The 20,449-nt window shown below is 36.9% G+C and overlaps 1 protein-coding gene across 1 annotated transcript; it reads right to left on the minus strand.

Moving 5' to 3' along the window:
- Positions 1-7,514: 7,514 nt before the first annotated feature.
- LOC104612103 (major pollen allergen Ole e 10-like) lies at positions 7,515-8,734 on the minus strand. Its single transcript, XM_010279419.3, has 3 exons — positions 8,145-8,734; positions 7,979-8,006; positions 7,515-7,888 (listed from the first exon to the last, which is right to left on the minus strand). The coding sequence occupies exons 1-3, from the start codon at positions 8,524-8,526 to the stop codon at positions 7,729-7,731; spliced, it is 570 nt and encodes a 189-aa protein (XP_010277721.1). The 5' UTR covers positions 8,527-8,734; the 3' UTR covers positions 7,515-7,728.
- Positions 8,735-20,449: the final 11,715 nt, after the last annotated feature.

Below are 20,449 nucleotides of genomic sequence, written 5' to 3' on the forward strand. Positions count from 1 at the left end.
AGCGGCGGCGGCTTCTCCTTCTCCTTCTTCTTCTTCTTCTTCTTCTTCTTCTTCTTCTTCTTCTTCTTCTTCTTCTTCTACCTCCCCTTTCAAACCCAAATCTACTACCTTCCCCGTTCGGACCCAAAAGCAAAGCAGTGGCGGCGGCTTCTTCTTCTTCTTCTGCTACCTCCCCTTTCGAACCCAGATTTGCTACCTTCTCCGTTCGAACCCAGATCTACTACCTCCCCTTCCTCCCTCTCTCATCTCTTCTTCATCATAGTGCTTTTCCTATTTATTTTCTCATATCTAAAACCAAACAATAGAAGTGTAAATTTTTACACTTTCCCATCCCATCCCATCCCACCCAATTCTTCCCACAAATGGAGCCTAAAAAGTTGCTTAAAGACCCCCATGCAACCCTCTTCTTGAACCAAGCATCCAAACATTGTCATTATAAATGCCTTAAAATCTGCACCTAACAAATTTCAAACCAAACCTCCCTTATTTACCCCTTGATTGAACCAAGATTCTATTTTAGCCCATCAAATTAGGTGAAACCTTTTGAATTTCAAATCCAATGCCAAGACACTTTTATTAGACTCTAGACATCCCCAAAATACCTTCATTTACCCTCTAATCACAATTAAAATTCTATTTCAGCTTCTCCTATTAGTTGAGACTATGGTGGTGTCCAATAAATCTAAAGTATGAAGTATATAAAGCAAAAGCACCTCCGAAAAAAGTTCTAAAAGCATTTCACTGAAAAATTGCTTTTCTATTTTTGCAAATATCTAAATGTGGTGGAATTGTTTGGTAATTGAATGATGTGACATCTGAAAAATGCGAATTTTTACAAATTTATCCCTCAAATTGTTATTTAAATAATAATAAAAAACAATTAAAATATTATGATGTTATTGAAAATATTAAGAAATGATAAGATTAAAATATTAAATACTTAATAAATAGTATTGATAAAAATTATATTAACTAAGAAAATAATAAAAATTACCAAAAATAACAAAATTTAAAATAATAAAAAGATTAATACATAATAAATAATATATATCTTTTGTGTTTTAGAGATCCACAAGGCTCCATTTATTCGCTCTTTAACTAGCTAGCTTAAAACAGATAATAAATGAACTAAAGAGGAGAAACATTGAAAAGATAATGAAACAAGAAAGAAGAAAAATAAAAAGAAAAACATTAAATTCAAATAAACTCAATCCTCCGTAATTCCTCTTCCTTTGGTTTCCCCCTCTTCAGGTGATATCTTCCTTCACTGTAGTACTTTTTTTTGGTTGGTGAGGCTACTGCAAGTAATAAGCCAATGAAGGTTGTGGTGGTGGAGGACTCCGGATCTCCTATCCACGAGAATTGTATCTACGCCTACTCACAATACACCACTTCTCGTGAATTGGGAATATCTCCCACTGCATAATATTATGTAGAGGATGAAATGTTCTTTATATGTGACTGCAATAAAATTGAACAGAATTCTTATGGGCAGGAGATCCGGACACGTTTCTCTCCAAACTATATATAATCCGTTACTTTTTTGAGTTTGAATGTTAGTGCGACTAGAATGTTGTAGGTATTGCGATGTTTCCAATGAAATGTCACACCTAGAGTTTTGTTGACAGCCCTAAGGAGATTGCTTGCACTTGCCGATGTTAGAGAAGAATAGAAATGGGGAAAAGAGAAAATAGAGTATGGCAGAGAGAAAAAAGGGGAAAAGAAAAGAAAAGAAATCAAAGCTCTCTTCCTAGTTCCTACCTACCTTAGGTTTGATCGGATTTTGGTTGCCATTCACCACTACAAGTCAGAGCTTTGTCCGTCTCTATTCTACTCAAGTGAAAGCACTTTTTTATTTTCATAAATAAAAGGGCATGATCGGAATGCAATTTCCGTCTGCTACCCTCACAGGTAGCATCAAGTCTTCGAAGGTTAATTCAATGATACCGAACGCCACCTATCCACCTATCCAGCATCAAGTCTTCATCATTAAGGAATCCTTAGAGCAATCTAAATTCTAAAGTAACATTAAATTCAACATCCTCAATAATGTAGGCCCACCAAAACCCTAAAATAACATTTATCTATTTATACAACACCTGAACCCTAAAACTAGGGGTGGGTTCAAGCCGAGTATAGTAGAATATCTAGTTATTCGAGTTCATCTCATCAATAAATTATGAGGCTGAAGCTTGATTTGAGATAGGAACTTGAGTTCGAATTTAGTTTGAATCAAAAGTTCATAAGTTAGAGTTTGGTTTGGTTTGATTCACATCTGTGAACCATATATATATATATATTGAGTTTTTGATACATAATATAGGCTCGTAGTGAGCCTCACGAACCAAACTTTATTGTGCTTGAGCTCGACTCGATTAGCAAACGAGTTTATATATTAAGCTTAAGCTTAGTTTAAACCGAGCTAAATTAAGCTTTTCACGAATCGAGTTTGAATAGTTCATTGAATGTCTCATGACCACCCCTACCAAGAATGAAAAGACCAAAGTGCCCCTCTTATACACTCTCTACCAAAAATGCCCCTACTCTCACATATACCTTGACCATTTTACCCCTGAATTTTTCAAATTCTCCAGAATACCCTCAATTTTCAACTTACAAATAGAGGGAGGGGAGGACCCGTGGGACCATTGGGCAAAGAATACCTCCCTTGCAAGGCCCTACATCCTTCAATTTAGACATCATTCCTTGCCCCCCAATTTTCCCTTTTTTTTTTCTTCTTCTTTAATTTGAGTTTGAGGGGGGTATTAGCTGTAATAGCATCCACCATGGATGACTGCTGAAACCACTATCGCCTTCCCCTGTCTCTCCCCTCTTTCTCCTTACTCGCACATCCTCTAAAGTAGGATTTGGAGCTCAGAGGAGATGGAAAAGGGGAGAGGGGGGGTCCTGAGAACCACCAGTCTATTGAGCCCAAAATCGAAGCCAAAATGGAGGATGTCTGTAGGAAAGCAATCCATGATGGAATGGATGAATGGATTTTCAGCTATGGGTTTCTCTCTGTCTGTCTCCTCAACACGAACCTCATTGTCTATAATCCATTGGTGCTTGTTGCATCATAACATCAATAAATATAAATGTGTTATTATATTATATAAAATAAAAATTCATACTATTGTAAGGAGAATAATTATTTTGGTTTTGGTCTAAGTCATAAAAGTTAATTTTGATTCCATAATCTCAATCTATATCTTTCCTCTTATACACTTGCATAGCACATGCCCTTTATACTCGGGCCCCGTTCGTGTCTTGGTAAGTCATTTATTTGGATAATTGCACTTATTTAGACATGTGTTTTCTAAGAAATGCTTACCTAGATAAGTGCATTTATCAGTGTTTTTATTTTAGGTAAAATTGTATAATAACTATTTTATCCAAAAATGTAACATTATTGAAGAAATATATTATTTCATCACGTATTAGCAATTTTTTCACACAAATAGATAAATAATTTACCAAGTCTCAAGAGGGTATTACATTCCAAGATAAATGAGTGGCCCATAAATCATTCTTTTCTATTGAACCCATTAATACCAAAGTACTAATGTAAATTTATTTCTTTTCCATGATACCCACCAACTTACCCACCCCACTTTCGCAAAAACAAACGAGATCTAATAGTTTAAAACCAAATAATATTGAATTTCAATCATTATCAAAATGCCTAATCAGCATATTGTCCAACCAAATAAGTTTCATGTCAAAATTGATCTGTTGGCGTTTTGATCATGAAATACAGCACTGTCATGAACATTTCATCCATCAACCACAACCTTGATATGGATGTTGACAAGCATCAATTGCCTCCTACTGGCGTATAAAGCAGGCTTAATACAGATTTCTGATTCCCACTACAAAACTATAAGCATTTAGAACGTCAAAAAATCATATTCTATGCACATCAATTCCGAATTGACACCTATCCTAAATGTACTTTAAACCTACAAATTCTGATCCTGAGATTATTGGCTATTTTTCCTTTTTTTTAATAAAAAAGATTGTAGACGTTGCAATGACCCTTCCCAAACCTAAAATCTTTAGGTTTGGGAAGTCCTAAAATCTTTAATAAAAAAGATTGTACCGTCTTGAATTTTTCAGAAAGTCCAAAAGCAGAAATGGACCCGGACCCGGGCTCCACCCAAGTAAGTTGCTGCTTAGTCTCTTTATCCACCGTGATAATTAAGAAACAATAACTTCGTCAAGCAATGCTAACATGCTAACATGAACATTATCTCTTTATTTTACACGTGTCTAAATCAATGCCTGATTACTAAGATACCTCGAAATGGTTGTGAACAAAATAGTTCCGCACCAAGTATCCAAATAACAAGGGTAATCAAATCCTCGTTTTTTACTTTTCGCCAAAATATCTACATTAAATTTTCTTAAATTATCCTTATAGTTTAATTATTTGACTAATCCTACATATTGTTTTAAACTATTTTTTAATTTTTTGGGTAAAATATAAAAATCTCCCCTAAAGTTTCTGACAATCATAAAAACCTCCTTATAGTTTTATTTTAACCCTTTAAACTTCTGAGAAACTCAACAAAAATCTCCGTTTTGTTACTGTCTACAGAAAATGTTAGATTGATGCACCAGTTTTTTTCAAATACCCATTTTACCCTTTTATAAATTATTTTACATATAAAGTTACTGAGATAACCCCATTTTAACTCAACGAAAACCTCTTTTGATGATCATTTCAATAATTTTACATACAAAATTACTAAAATATGTTTTTTTGTTGAACTAAAAAGAAATTATTTTAATAATTTTGTATGTAAAATAATTTATAAAAGAGTGAAATGGATATTTGGAAAAAACCGATGCATTAATCTAATATTTTCCATTTGGGACAATAACGGTTTTTATTGAATTTCTCAAAAGTTCAGAGGAGGTATTCGTCAAAATAAAACGGTTTCTATGATTGTCAGAAACTTCAGCGAGGTTTTTTTTTTTATTTTATCCTAAGTTTTTATGAAAAGATTAAAAAGTCTAATTTACCCATTATTTTTCTTTAAATTTTCAACCCTACGTTTACTATGTTCAACAACATCAACTTGATGTAGCCGCCGCTGGTCTCCGCTGGAAGGAAATACGGTCTCTGTTGGATTAACCTTAGATTGCTGTGAAAGCCTTCTTTCCACCACCACCAGAAGATTCTACTGGAATGACCTTTAACACATTGAACCTCACAATCTTGGACAACGGTCTGCACTGTCTAATGATTACATGGTCACCTTCCTTCACACAGAAACATGCAGATATATGGGCAGGAATATTGGAATGCCTCTTCTAATCTTTGGTATATCTTCACATAGTGAAGGTAGTTGCGGCAAACAATGTGGCAGGTGCTGATGGAAACATCCCCAATGAAGAGGCATTTTTTATCGATACAAGTTCCTGCTTCTCTCGGCGTCTTGAACCCCTATCATCTGAGATGGAGATTAAATCACTGGAATCTAAAAATTCTATCATCAAGCAGGTGGCTCTGATGGTATCGACTACCGGTGATGCATGCCCGTTCGATTGCAGAGAAGAGGAAAGAGAAAGCCCTGTTAGGTTTGTTCGATTGTAGAGAAGACGAAAAAGAACAGAGAGAAAGAGAGAGCCTAGCAAAGTTGGGGTGCGGAAGCATGTTCCCCACCTCGCCTCGTCGCCGCCAAACCCTCCCTCCCTCACCTCGCCTCGCCTACCTCATCTCTGATTCAGTCGGTGATGAGGTACTACGGTGAGATGAAGATTTAGCAGATCGAAGAAACCTGCTTTCCACAATCCCTGCATCAAGAGAAAAAAGAAAACTTGAACATTGCGATTGGAGAGAGAAATCGCAAAGGGAATAGAAATTAAAAGGGAAGAAAAAATAAAAAGAGGATTATTTAAAGTCAAAGGGAAATGAAAAGCACCGTATGCGAGACGCCGAGACTCCCAACGGCCGGTTCTCTTGTAAAATGTAACACCACGATATTGTGAGCTTCTAGACCTTAGCCCTCGTCAGCTCTTCTTCATGGACCGGGAAACTTCCGTGGGTCTACCAGCAGCAAGAGGTTTTGACCGACAGAACTTGACACGAACCCGGTGAGTGTTGGGAAATGGGTGAAGCTTGAAGGAGAAGTTTTGATGCATCAATATGCATCGTGGTTATTAATGACTTTAGCAGTAGTTAAAAGTTAATGACTGTTAAATTTGAATGGTGCCCGTTGATCACACCTGATCGAATCGTGACCATTGATTACATCAATGGTCAGCCTCACATCAAAAACCAAAGCCACCCTTTGCGAGTAAAGTGCGCCTCTAAAGTGCCTCATTGCATCACACACACGTGTACGAACGTTGTGTAGTAGCAAGCCTCCATATTCTCCTCTTTATATCTAAGGAGTGTAAATTAGCTCCTATTAAAAAAACCCAAAACAATTCTTGTAATTTTCTAATGTGGGACAAGTTAAAAACTAGTTTAGTAAGAGAAAAAACTTTTTGTAAAGACATGTGCGCATGTGTATTTTTTCATGTAATTGACCAATCAAACCCCATTAGATTTAATCTCTAATGAGATTAAAATCCAACAATAAGCTCATGACAAGTGAGATGTAACAACAATAGGGGTCGCCCCAATTTCCAACTCCTCGACTAGAAAAAACTGCTAGGTCACTACAAGTTCGTTCTCCAAAGAATAGTTGTCATCGTGGGTCACTGAGAAGCCAAATATCTTACTACTCCTTTTTTGTCTTCCACCGTGCTCGTCATCATCATCCAATCCCTCTTCCATAACCATAGTCGAGGAGCTCAAATTCTCATTGGAAACGGATCCGATGCATTTTCCCTTGTCGTCGTCTCCATCGAAGGACGTCTTCTGCGAAGAGCAAGGGGATCTAATGCCTATTCGAAAGTTTTGAAATCTTCAACCTACGGTCGATCTTGCCACAAAGGTGCCAATGCTTGAAGGGGTCGATGTAGACAACGATGCTAGTGCCAAATATAACCAACTTCGAGCCAATTTCCTCTCCCTTTTGAGCTGGTACCAATGGCTAGCTCAATCAAAATGAAAAGGGCATTTTCGACATAAAAGGGTAAATTTAGTGTTTTTAAAAGTTATAACAATCATGTAACGGCACATTTAAACGGTTTATGACATAACCTTAACAATAAGGGGAGTATTAGTCAATTATCAAAAATAATAAAGATAATGTTAGATAATTTTCAAACAATAAAGGTATACTTGGTCAATTTAATAAACTATAACGATAATTTAAGAAATTTACCCTTCTAATTTGACATATTTGTTTTTAAATCATCTGAATAGGCCAGTTTATTTAAGCATATATTTTCTAGATAAAACTTGTTCCGATAAATTTGGTTTTGGTCTCTTTGCTTACCTTGGAATTTTTAATGTTCTACGATGATGTATCTGTGAGATGGGCATGCGGGGCGCTATGTTAAGAGAATATTCCGACTCGCTAAATAAGTAAATAGTAAATATTGACAAACAACAGGACTTCCAACCATAAAAGAATAAGATTAAGGCAAAACTGTTCATACAATAAAGACTATGAGGTAAAATTGTCCTTACAAATTACAAAAGACTCTAGTCTCTTGGGGAAACCCGTACTCTATACCATCAAATATCGAAATAATCGTCCAATCATTAAGGAAAAAAAAAAAGAAAAAATATAAATCTCTTTGCTTCTCCTATAAAAAGTTGATCGAGTACTATTTCACAGAAAGAAGTATCGACGCCAGGATCAAACCAACGGTGATCAGAGCCCTGGTTCTCCCACCAACAGTCCCACTGCCGTTTAAATCCGCTCCAGTGGGGGCCAATCCCATAAAACCCGGGGATCCGGTAAAGGTTGAGTTCATCACGGTAGAGCTGCAGCACCGCAACAAGCTCAGCAGGTGAGAAGGTGGAAAATGAACAAAAAAAAAAAGAAAAAAACGAAAAAATTTCAATCAGACGGACCTCGCCGGAAATACGCAGCTCCCTTTACCTGCAATGTCAAATGATCAAGTGTAAATAAGATCTCAAGATGGATTGGAGAGCAATTTCACAGATCAGAGATGAGCAGAATTTCATCGATCTAATATAGAGCACCCTAATTTCAGAAAAGAAGAGGAGATTTCATTACTTGGATCGAGAGTGACGATGGCGGCACTATTGCCGAAATTGCAGGTAGTGTTGGACAAGCCGTTCTTGAGGGCGTAATCGTTGAAGGCGTAGGAGGCCATAGACTGGATATCCTGGGGATTGTAACAGGGACCGCCTTGCTGTAGAGCCCTGCAATCGGCGCCTCCTGCTCCGCAAGCCCAATCCAGCGCCGTCTGCAAAGTCGAATCTTCGGCGTTGTTCTTAGCTGCGCACCAGAACTTGGTACCGTCAGAGCCACCGCTGTCGGCCTTCGATTCGAGATTGGGGTTCGAAGGCGATGCGAACGAGGGGCACTGAGATGGAGTGGTAATGAGGATGAGGGAGACGAGAAGAGAAGCACGAAATCGAAAGGTCGCAGCCATTGAAAGGGATCTTGTAGCCAGCCAAAGAGTGTGAACTGTAAAGGAATAGAGGCGTTTGACAAGGTTTTCTTCGATTTTTTTATGAAGAGAGAGAGCGCTCTCGGAGGGTCTCGAAGAGGGAGCTTAGTATGTGACCGTTGGAGGTAGAGAACAGATCGGGACGCTTTTGATTCTGGGAGAGAACCAGAAGCAAATGGACAACAGAGCAAGAAACAGCAACCAGTGTGCCTACTGCCTACTGTACTGGTGCTGGGGACTGGGGACAGGGGCCTTCGTCGTTTTTTCCGATTGTTATGAGAATTTTTTAACTTTATTGTGGTATTTTGGTCATTTTGAAGCTAGGAATTTCCCTGCAATTTGCCAATTTGGCTTTCGGTGTTTTTGTGTAGAATACAACCTATGATATTAACTACGGAAGTGAACGATGGGCCCATGTAATAAAATACTGAACCATCTTCGAAGATGGGCTGCATTTTTTTGGAAGGGCGTTATCCTTGATATCTTGTCAGAAAAAGCGGCGTACGTTCCAAACAAGGTCTAAATGGCTAAGACGAGAGTTTGTAGATCCCAGCAGAGATGGGGCCTAGTAGTCTAGATTCATGAGTTATATAGCCAATCCAGTGAGAGAATGGGATCGCCGTTACCACTCTCCGTCTTCTACAATGTTCTAAGACTCGGCCCGGACTGAATGGTCGGACCGTGAAAACTAAGAGTCATGGTTAAATGATGGTTTTGGTGGGTTAGATGGATAAATCCTAAATCGCCCATTTAACCAATGAAATCGGATCCAAAGAACATTCCGGATTTTATCCATTTTCTTGTATGTATACGTTGACAGTTGAGGCATCTGAGAATTTTACCTTTTTCACCAACCGACGATTCCTGATAGAAATTTTCTCTCTTGGAATTTCTCTGGCTATCAGCACCTCCTAAGCTTAAGCCTTAAATGTTCTTCTTTTATTTCTATTTTTTCTTTGGTTTGTTTTATTACCGTATCAGACTTCAAGTCAATAAAAATGAAGATAGAGGAAAAAGAAACCGGTGATGTCCTGTTTAGGTTGGACCAATTAAAACATGAACCAACCAAAAAGTTTGAGGAATAACCGGTTTGATCAACTTATCAATTTGGTGGTTTGGGTTGAGATTAGGATTATTCGTTCAATAATCATTTAGGTAGGGGTGTCAATGGACTGGTTTGGATTAGACACGTTAAAATTAAAATTAATTTGGATGAATTGGACAGACCAATATGACATATTGAATTGGACCAGTCCAAACTTAATGATCCAAAGTATTTACTCGGTTGGATTGGACCTGGGTTGGATTGAACCGATATATGGTCTATTGGTAGAATATCAAATTTATCAATGGACCATGTTTGAATTGGAAGCAATCTAAATTAAAACCAATTTGAACAGATTCAACAGTTCATACATTAAATTGGGCCGATTCAAAATGGTCGAAAATATTGATCGAATTAGATTAGACCTGCTCCATCTAGTTAGTAATGTTAGTCCACTGCAAAACTAAATAAAGCAACAGAATTTAATTAAACTGAAGTCGATATGTGAATGGAAATAAAGGAACGAGACTAGGCCAGCCAAGCTAATGCAGCCCAATCCTACTATCCGGTTAGAATTTTCTTACAACAAAAGATTAGGTCAGGACCGTTGGATAATTACGAGTTATTAGTGTGCTTCCCTTTTTACCCTTCTGTCAGAAATTTTCGATTTCCAATAGAGAACCGGGCAATACGAGCTAAGACCGGTATATATTTTATTCATCCAACCCATTCTCCTGATCCGAATTTGGATCAGTGAAGAATTCATTCACAAATGAGTTCCAGCTCAGATATACTGTGCATCTTATATATGCATTTGTTCTCTGTTTCTGTCATGTGTATCCAAGCTAGAATTCATCGCATTCTACCCATTTCATATTTCGGCGGGAAATCCTGAATCAGGATGTTGACCCGGGGTTTTTTGTACCCATAGGTTGTGCTTTTGTAAGAGAGAAATCTAGTGATTTTTATTTCTATTATATAGTACACATTACAGGAAATTCTGGGGGTGGGGATAGAGTCAGTTGCACATGAGGTAAGTTGACCATATAACAGAAAACCTGCAGTTTAGTGGGTTTGACCCTATGATTGGCCCAAGTTAGCATTTTACATTGCATTGGGCTTGGGCCTCTAGGTCGGATTCATTCAAAAGACTAACCCGCGAGCTTATCCAATTTGGGCAGCCCAAGTTGCACCTTTCCTTTTTGTGGCACAATGATTCTCATCTCAAGTAATTTCAAAATGGTTGTTCACCAATAAGAATGATTAACCACCACCTCAAGGAAAAAAAAAACAATTTGATTTCGCACAATTAGCACTTGTTTTTTGCTTTAAAAATGCAAAACTATAAAATTGGCAAAAAGCACTATAAGTTTCATTAAATATGATTTTTATTTGAGGGCTTTAAGGGGTATTTTCTAAATTTTAATATGGAAAGTTTCGTCATTTTAAAACAAAAATCAGGGCCCATTTTGTTCACAGGAATAGGGGTTTAGAATTGAAATCAGAGTGGGCTCATTCTGATTCCAATTATTTGGTTGGACAGAATCGGAATTCCATTCCCATTCCCATTCCTGGTAGAATGGCATTCCCCAATTTGAGGGAACGGCCACTCCCTCCCCCTCCCTTGGGAATGAAATTTCATTCCAGCTGATTTCAATTCCTATTTTGATTCCTGTTTGAACCAAACAGACTGTGGGAATAGATCATTCCAATTCTGATTCCGATGGATTTTGATTCTGATTCCGACCATGAACCAAACGGACCCTCATTGTTTTTGCTGATGTGGCAACAAAAAAAAGGCCTCACAACTTTTTATTTGTTTATACAATTAAGGCTATGTTTGGGAGTGCTTAAAAATAAGTGCTTATTTGGGCGGGGACCACACCATTAAGAACTTATTAGTGTTTGGGAAATAAGCCTGAAATAAGTGCTTATTTTAAAAATAAGGACTTATTTTTTAAGTCCAAATTTCCAGCTTTTTTTAAATGCTCATACAATAGGCACTTATTCAATTTTTTTCTCCCATAATTGTCCCTAGTGAATTTTTAGAAAACCAATTATAACATTTTACTAAAACAATTTTACAAAAGTAATTTTACGAAAGCACTTTTATGGAAGTAAAACAATTTTACAAAAGTAATTTTACTTTTGCAAAAGTAAAATATTTTTACGAAAGCACTTTTATAAAAGTACTTTTACAAAAGCACTTTTGTAAAAGTATTTTTACATGAAAGCACTTTTACAAAAGTACTTTTATGAAATCACTCTTACAAGAGCATTTTTATGAAAGTACTTTTATAAAAGCATTTGTACGAAAGTACTTTTATGGAAGCACTTTTACGAAAACACTTTATAAAAGCACTTTTATGGAAGTGATTTTATAAAAGCACTTTTTACAAAATCACTTTTATAAAAGTATTTTATAGAAGTGATTTTATTAAAGTGCTTTTATGAAAGCACTTTTGTAAAAGTATTTTTATAAAAGCACTTATATCAAAGTACTTTTAATCATTTACTTTGGATTGGATATTTTAAAAATTTGAAAGAAAATGAAGGACAAAAGAGTCATAATTGCTTATTTAAGTACTTATTGGAGAAAAATACCACCAAACACCCAATATAAAATAAGTACTTATTTTTTAAAATAAGCACTTGAAAAAGTTGGGTGCCAAATGCAAATAAGTGCTTATTCGAATAAGCACTTGTTTTTAAGCACTTATTCAATAAACACTTACTTTTAATACAAGCACTCCTGGCCTAACAACAATTAAGATGAAAACATTTGGCACAATACCAGCGAAGTAATTTATCATAAGTGGAAATTTTGGAAAATATAATCAGAAAACAAATAAAAATTTGTAAGGTTGCCTGAGTAAAGTAAAGATTTCTCAAGAGAAAAAAAAATGAAAAACCCTAAGATCCATTAACAAGTATTATCGTTCTATTTTCTTATTACTTTTCTTTTTCTGTACTTCAAGTATATTAGTTCTACCAAAAAAATTAAAAAACCCAAATGAGGGAAGAGGAAGAACTCCCTTTTATTTGTCATTATATGTATTTTCATATCACCGGCAAAGGATTTGGTATTGGAGGTTTAGTAATTTCTATTATTCCCTAAAAAAACACCTTTTAGGACGAATTAGGACCAGCTACCATGTTCTCTTCCATAATTTTGTCTGATAAAAACACTAGAAAAAGGTTCCACTTTACGGTTGTTAAATGCTTACAGGTCATAAGCTTGTAAAAAAACCTATGGAATTGTTGTTGAAAGAAGAATCAATAATTGGATCCAATTGAGTCCACTTAAAATTGGCTTTGAGACCTTTATCTATTGTGGCCATGTTTGGAATCAATGCCGTTTTTCAAGAGGTGTTTTGTTGAAAAACCGTTGAAACACTTTTGTTAGACTGTTGGTGCCAATATAAACAATTTTCAGTGCCATAAACAATAAAGCAACCAAAATGCACACAAATTACACAAAAGATTCAATTGTTATGCAATTGAAATGGCAAGCACAATCACGTTTATGTGGATGGGACCTTATGCTTAACATTTATATTTTCTTAGTTCCACTCAACTATCTACCTCTACTTAAAGAATAACTTAATCTTTTGGAAGAGTGACAGAAAATTATATCAAAATGTTGAAAAATCATAATAATATTTACTAGAATGCCATTGGCAATACCCCCATACAAAAAGAGTACAATAGCCCACCCAAGACTAGGAATGGCAACGAGGTTGGACAGGAACAGGGAGTTACTTTCCATTCTCGTTCTCGTGAAAATCCCCATCCCCGTCCCCGTCCCCATCCTTGCCAGCGGGGACAAGGTTATCCTCATCCCCATCCCCATCCCCGTGGGGATCACCACTCCCTATGATTTTTTATATTGCCAACCATTTTATTTTTGTTTTTTATTTTATTTAAAAATTTAAAAATAAAATAGTTAAAATTTACAATCCTATTAAAAAGATTCAAATATATTCAAACATATATTTAAAAATACTAATATACATATATATGCACACACACACACACACACACATACATACATACATATATAGACGTATTAGTGGGGATCCCCACGAGGTAGGGATTGGGGTCCCTGCGGGGTGAGGAGTGCTCTTTCCGTCCCCACCAATGGAGATGAAAATTTCACCATCCCCGTCCCCATAGGGGGAAATCATCCCCACCCCTACCCCATTCAAGGCGGGCCCCTTTGGGGATCGGGGAAATGGGAAAATTGCCATCCCTACCCAAGGCACATATATTGACATACTAGTGGCACTCCAACAAGCTTCACTTGTGGCAATCTCCTTGCCTAATTCCATCTATGTCCTTGGAGATTGCTACTTCAAGTATTCTTTCATCAATTGGTACATAGTCTTCAGCAGCTTCCAACTTTCTTCTTCACCAAGCCTAGTTCACTTCACTAAGTACTCTCATTGGGGAATTTAGGTAGAGGGAGATATTCAATGGCCATACGTGGAATCTACTTTATGGGTTTTGGGTGGTTGAAATGTTGGTGGAAGACATTTGGGTTGGTTCTAGGTGTTGTCCTTGGCACTTGACTACTATAGTGTGTAGGCATTGAGACAACTGGCTAGTGATGATTTCAAATCGACTCTTGTTCATCATCAAGCTCTTCTATGCATAGTAGGTGAACTATGCAATGTCAAGAAGATGTAAGTTAGGAGCTGGGATGAAAGTTGCATACTTAGAGAACCTATCAACCACAACAATTATAAAAGCATAATCTCTAACTTTGGGTAGGATTTTGATGAAGTCCATAGAAACACTCACCCAGGGACGTGTGGGATAGATAGTGGTTGATGTAAACCCGATGTCTTCTTATGGTCTGTCTTATCCTGCTAACAAATCAAACAAGTCTTGGTGTACTTTCTTATATCATTTTTATGCATGGCTTTGCAGCAAGGCAAAGGTGCATTGCCACCCTGGGTATCTGACATATAGACTATCATGGAATTTACATTAGAGTTTCTTCCTCAGGTCATCATTTTGGGGAACAAACATTCGACTATCTTGAGTAACTAGAAGGCTATCTTCAACCCAAAACCTTCGGGTCTTCCTTTCGTGAGCAGCTTGCATTAGATTATCAGCGAGGGGATACTTCTTAAGGCCTTCCTAGGTGTGATCTTTGAGATCCAATACAACCAGGCATGTAGATGGTCTGACTGATGATAGGGTGGCCAATTCTGCTTTCCTGCTAAGAGCATCAACAACCTTCTTCGTTTGTCCTATCTTGTATTCAAGTTATGAATACTAAGAAGATAGTGCCACCAAGTGTGTTTGCTTTAGGGCTCAACTTTTCTCAGATTGGAAGTAGGTGGTGGAAATGTTGTTTGTCTTCAACACAAAGTGGGAGCTAAGAAGATAGTGCCACCAAGTGTGGAGGTATTGCACAATGGTTGTCATCCCCTTCTCTTGCATTGTATATCTTTCTGTTATACCATTGAGTTTGTGGCATTCATAAGCAACTAGGTGGCCATTTAGCATCAACACACCTCTAGTGGCAAAAAGGCGTCTGTGTGCATCTCATATGGTCTTTTGGGATTTGGAAAGATCAACACTGATTCTTTTGAAACAACCTTCTTGAAATCTTCAAAGGCTAGTTGGCAAGCTTATGTCCATCGCCATGCACTTGTCTTCTTTAATAGTTGACATGCCCAAGGAATGACCAAAGTTTTGTTATTGTAGTAAGAGATTTCCAATCTTCAATGGCCTTGACTTTGGTGGGCTCCATATTGATGGTGTCCATACAAATAATGTGCCCAAAGAAGCCGTCTCCTCTTGACAAAGGAGTAGTTTTCTTTCTTCACAGATAGGTTGTTCTCCTGCAACTCCTAGAATACAATAGAGAGGTGGCCAACATGTTTCTCTAATAAACTACTATAAATTACAATGTCATCAATGTAAATAATGATTCAATCAAGATAGGGGTCGAAAATGTGATTCATTAGGGTACAAAATGTGGTTGGAGCATTTATGAGTTCAAAAAGGCATGACAAGAAATTCAAAGGATCCATATTTGATGGCTCAAGTAGTCTTATGCTCATTACCTTCTGCAATGCTAACTTGATAGTATTCTGATCGAAAGTCCAACTTGCTGAGGTACTTGGCATGGCTCAGTTGGTCGAACTTATTTGTTATTAGAGGGATGGGGTACTTATTCTTGATGGTGAGCTTGTTCAAAACCCGATAGTCATCCAGAGGTAGAGTGAGCCATTGTGTTTCTTTTGGAATAAGACTAGGGCCCCATAAGGAGCTTTGGAAGGTTGAATGAACCTGACTTCCAACAACTCACTTAATTGCTTCTGTAACTTAGCTAGTTCTAGAGGAGACATGCGATATGGAGGGTGGGCTAGGGGCTTGGTACCTAGTTCCAAATTGATCTTGTGGTAGCTTCTTGTCTTGGTGGTAGTCTCTTTGGAAGCCATGGTGGCATGACATCTCCAAACTCATCTAAAACAACAATGATTTTGGGAGGTACACTTCTTGAGGCTATCTCCTAGGGTTCAAAATTCACCATCAGAGCTAGATATGTGGCTTCACCCTTCTGAACACCATTTTGAAGCTCTAGAGCTAAGATTAGCTTTGTTAGTTTGGCTAGCTCTAGGTATGATTGTCACCACACAAGGTGAGGGCCCTTCAAAGATGTACACAGAATTAAGGAAAGGCATGTGCACCGCCTTCACATGTGCTAATAAATCCATGCTCAATATGAATTGAAAGTTGTCCATAGGAACTATAGGCAAATCAACCTACCCCTTCCAATCACCCACTTGTAGATCTATTTCATGACCTACTCCTTGAATAGGTTTGGCATTAGAATTCACCACCTTCAATCGCCCTGTCTCCTTGGTAGAAACAAGCTTCAAACATTGTGTCTCTCCAATATAGATGAAGTTATGGGTAGCACATGTGTCCACCATGGCCTTCGTGGGTTTCCTATTTAAGGAGATCTCGATATACATCAGTCCCTTTTGTGCAGTCTTTGAAAATTTTGGGATGGTGACCTTTTTCTTCAAGGCATTGAATCCTTGTAAGGCTTCCATCCTTGGTGTTTGTTTTTTTCGGTCTCCTCTTCCTCCATGTATTCATCATCACTAATCTTTGCGAAAAGGGCATTCAACTGTCTAGAGTTGTATTCATCAATTTACATTTTCTACAATTCTTGATTATCTTTGCTAATGGATAACTTGAGATAGGTAAGTTGAGATAGAAACTATCCTAGGGACTCCACATATTAGTAACCTTTATTGGACCTATTGAAAACCAACCAGCTTCTTTGTGTATAGAATTAATTAGTTTAAGGTCTAAAAAGTCCTTAGTGAAGTAGAGCTATCATTGCTTCATAATAGGCATAGTTAGGGCACTCTTCTCTTAGGTGGCATTCTATAAATCTGAAGTATGAAGTCTAAAAAGCAAAAAAACCTTCAAAAAACTCTAAAAACATTTGAAAAAAATTTACTTTGCAGATATTTGAATGTGACGAAGTTATTTGACAATCTGAATGATCTACATCTGAAAAGTGTGCATTTTACAAATTTGCCCCTCAAATTGTCACTTATTATTAAATAATAATGCTAGAAATTTTTAAAATTTTATAATAATATAAAATTATAAAATAACAAAAATATTAAATATTAAGAAATAATAAAATTAGAAAATTAAAAATAATAAATAATATTTACAAATTACAATATATTTTTTGCTACAAAGATTTACAATATTAATAAAAAGATTAAAATTATCAAAATTATATTAATTAAAAATATTATAAAGTAATATTTATTATTTTTAAATTTTCAAAATATTAATATTTGCCTTCAAATATTAACATTGTAAAATAATTTTAATATAATGTTAATATAAAATAATATTTACAAAATGTTAATAATATTAATATTATAAAAAATAAAACTGAACAAATTAGAGGTTGTCTTCAACCTCTCGCACCACATCTGAACTATGATATGTGACGGTCACGGTTCTGCCCAATCTCTCTCTCTCTCCTTCTTCTTTTTCTTCATGACCGATCCCTCTCTCTATCCTCTCTCCCCCTTTCTTCTTCTTCTTCTTCTTCTTCTTCTTCTTCTTCTTCTTCTTCTTCTTCTTCCATTTTTACACGACCGTGCCCTCACTCTCCTCCCGGTGCCCTCTTTCTCCTCCTTTGTTGCCGGTGAGCGGATTAACAACTAATGTTTTGGGCTTTTGGCACCACCTTTCTTCAAGTACCCGACCAACAGAGCCCGCGTCCCCTGTTCAAGATTCTTCATCCGGGCCGTGACCATGTGCAAGCTCGAACCAGTATTCCTGTTCGTTCTCCATCACGCACCGGTGGGAAGGGGCATCAGTGGAAAACAGGTTTCATCTGCAACCTTCGGAGGTAGCTCGACCTCTGAAATTTTGGAGGTGTATGTGCTCTCGACATTCAGAGGGTATGTCCGGAGGTGCAACCGAACGACCACCGATCACTAAAAAAGTAATATTTTCGGGAGTCAGAGGTCTATTCAGCGATACCGAATGCCACCTTAATCATGGATCAAAATATCGATATGCTAGACATCCTCAAGTGGATATTGGTACCACCGATATCCATTATTCTTTTCATTTTTATTTTATAAGCATTAGATTAGGAGGATGTTTATAAACCCCTCAAACTATTAGAGCCCCCAGTATTTTATTGTATCAATGTATCTATGTGCTTCGGGGTCCACTAGAATATGCACAAGTGAAGGAACCAACCCAAAGCATCAAAGTATGCGTTGCAAATATGACCCAATAAAAAAAAAAAAGAAAAAAACTTGCAATCAGTTCAACTTTGCATCTGTTTGTTTGTAATATAAAGGGTATAAAAATGATACAAAACATAAGGTTTTGCATTCTACATATCTATATTTGTATTCCTTTCAAACTGAGCCTATAATTCACTCTTATGTTATACAAATTTTTCATTTCATTTACACTCATTAGCAATGTATTTTGTATCCCAAAAACTGATGCAAAATCAGCATCACCATCTGTAGCTCAATTCTATCTCATATAAAGTAGGGGTTATATCACCTTGCTTCCTACCTCACTTTCAAACAAGTAACTGTCCTATCTCCATTCTCTTTTATAAAGTGGGGATTATATTTCATTTTAATCCCTATTTTATTTCTCAGAAACAAACAAGACAAAATTAAATCCAAAACAAAAGTAAGCCCGTACTCAACCTATTTGCATTAACACCAATGCAAATGAAATCCGCACTGCAATATTCAAACTAAGCCTAAAAGATTTCTACCTCTCACTTGGGTCACATGTTATCCAGCTTCTACTGGATTTCTATTATAAATATTAAATAACTAGCTTTCGGTGCATTGTTTGGTACTTGCCATTGAGTGGCCAAGTCACATCTATCCAAGCTACTAGTCTCTTCCCACCAACAAGGGAAAGGTGGCAACGGGGATCAATAGTCCTTACCTAGCTACTTAGCCAGTTGAGAAAGTTTTCTTTTCAATGGAACCATATCTATTTGAGTAGAGCAATAATCTCATTCTAGAATTGGGTTTATTTCTATGGTGCATGGCACCAAGAGGATGGAACATGGAAGGCTAATAATGAAAAACAATAGGTGATGTAGCAGCTTGATCAGAATTCACCACAATCTTCTTGACCACCCCCATACATTACATGGGGTTCTAGCAGGATCTCTTCTATAAGAAGTTAGTTATTTACTGTTTTAAGAAGGCTTAACATGTAGGCTGCCTCCACCACAATAGAAGCAAATATGTATTCAATGTAGCTTGTTTATTTTTTGGTAGAATTGGGGAAGAGTCACCTGTCCCTTCATCAATTGCGAATTTCTTTGCTTCTAAGACTCATGATCTCGTACCAAACTAGACTTGTAGCATGAGGGTAAGATTGCTTTTCCTTGTGATTTGATCTGATATGAATTTGATGCCATATCATACTTTGGTTGTTTGTGAAATGCATGCATTTAGTGTAGAGCGACAAAAGAAGTAATGGGCATTTTGCATTCATGGTGCAAAGCTAGAAGCCTAAAACTAGGTGTTGATTAGGTAGAGAGATGAAAAATGCTGGAGAACTCATGAACACCAATCTGGTTAAGGTTGTGTTTGGGGTTTATTTTGGCCTAAATGGGTTTATGAGAAAACCACTTTTTGAAATGGGCTTTTTTCAAAAGCTTTTTTTGTTTAAAATAGTTTCTTGCAAACTTAAAAAGGTAAATGGAATTTTTCTGCCTTCTCAAGCAGTTTATTTATTTTTGATTTGTAACAATATTTTCGAATCAGAATTATAACAAATTAAAAAGGTTGTTTACATTGCTAGACCGGCTGGCAAGGATAAAACAAAGCTGGCTCGAATTTAAAATGTATAGGAAAATTGGTTAATTTCAGTTCCGTGGCAATGTGGCTGGCATTGACAAGGGAGACCTCTACTTCATGGGTGGCTGATCAAAACATTTATATCTGGTGGGACCATGCACAATCCTAGCACATGGCAACCAACCGACAATATCGCACGGCTGAAATTGAGCAGAGACAAGTGGACCCAAATAAGGGTCGAGTAGACGAGTACATACTAAAAATGGTGTGTTCCCTGTTTTGGGTCCAAACCTCACAGAGACTGAGGATGATATAAAGAAGGGGTTTTTATTGTTGAGTCCACCCCCAATAAGTCTTAGCTCTATCATAACAGTTGCATAGGTGTTAACTTGGAATTGATGCAAATATGCTGAATATTATAGATGGAGTATTTACAATTTTGAATTGTTATAAGTCTGCTGAGGTGGAGTGCAGTATAGTTTTTAATATAAAGAAAGAATCCAGA

The sequence above is a fragment of the Nelumbo nucifera genome, chromosome 1 (genome assembly GCF_055504915.1).
Source record: "Nelumbo nucifera cultivar China Antique chromosome 1, China Antique-T2T, whole genome shotgun sequence".
Taxonomy (NCBI): domain Eukaryota; kingdom Viridiplantae; phylum Streptophyta; class Magnoliopsida; order Proteales; family Nelumbonaceae; genus Nelumbo; species Nelumbo nucifera.

Coding starts and splice junctions, on each gene's coding strand:
- LOC104612103 (XM_010279419.3), bottom strand. CDS start 8,526: ATGGCTGCGACCTTTCGATTTCGTGCTTCTCTTCTCGTCTCCCTCATC. Junction 8,007..8,144: donor CATCGTCACTCTCGATCCAA/GTAATGAAATCT, acceptor TTGACATTGCAG/GTAAAGGGAGCTGCGTATTT. Junction 7,889..7,978: donor AGCTGCGTATTTCCGGCGAG/GTCCGTCTGATT, acceptor GCGGTGCTGCAG/CTCTACCGTGATGAACTCAA.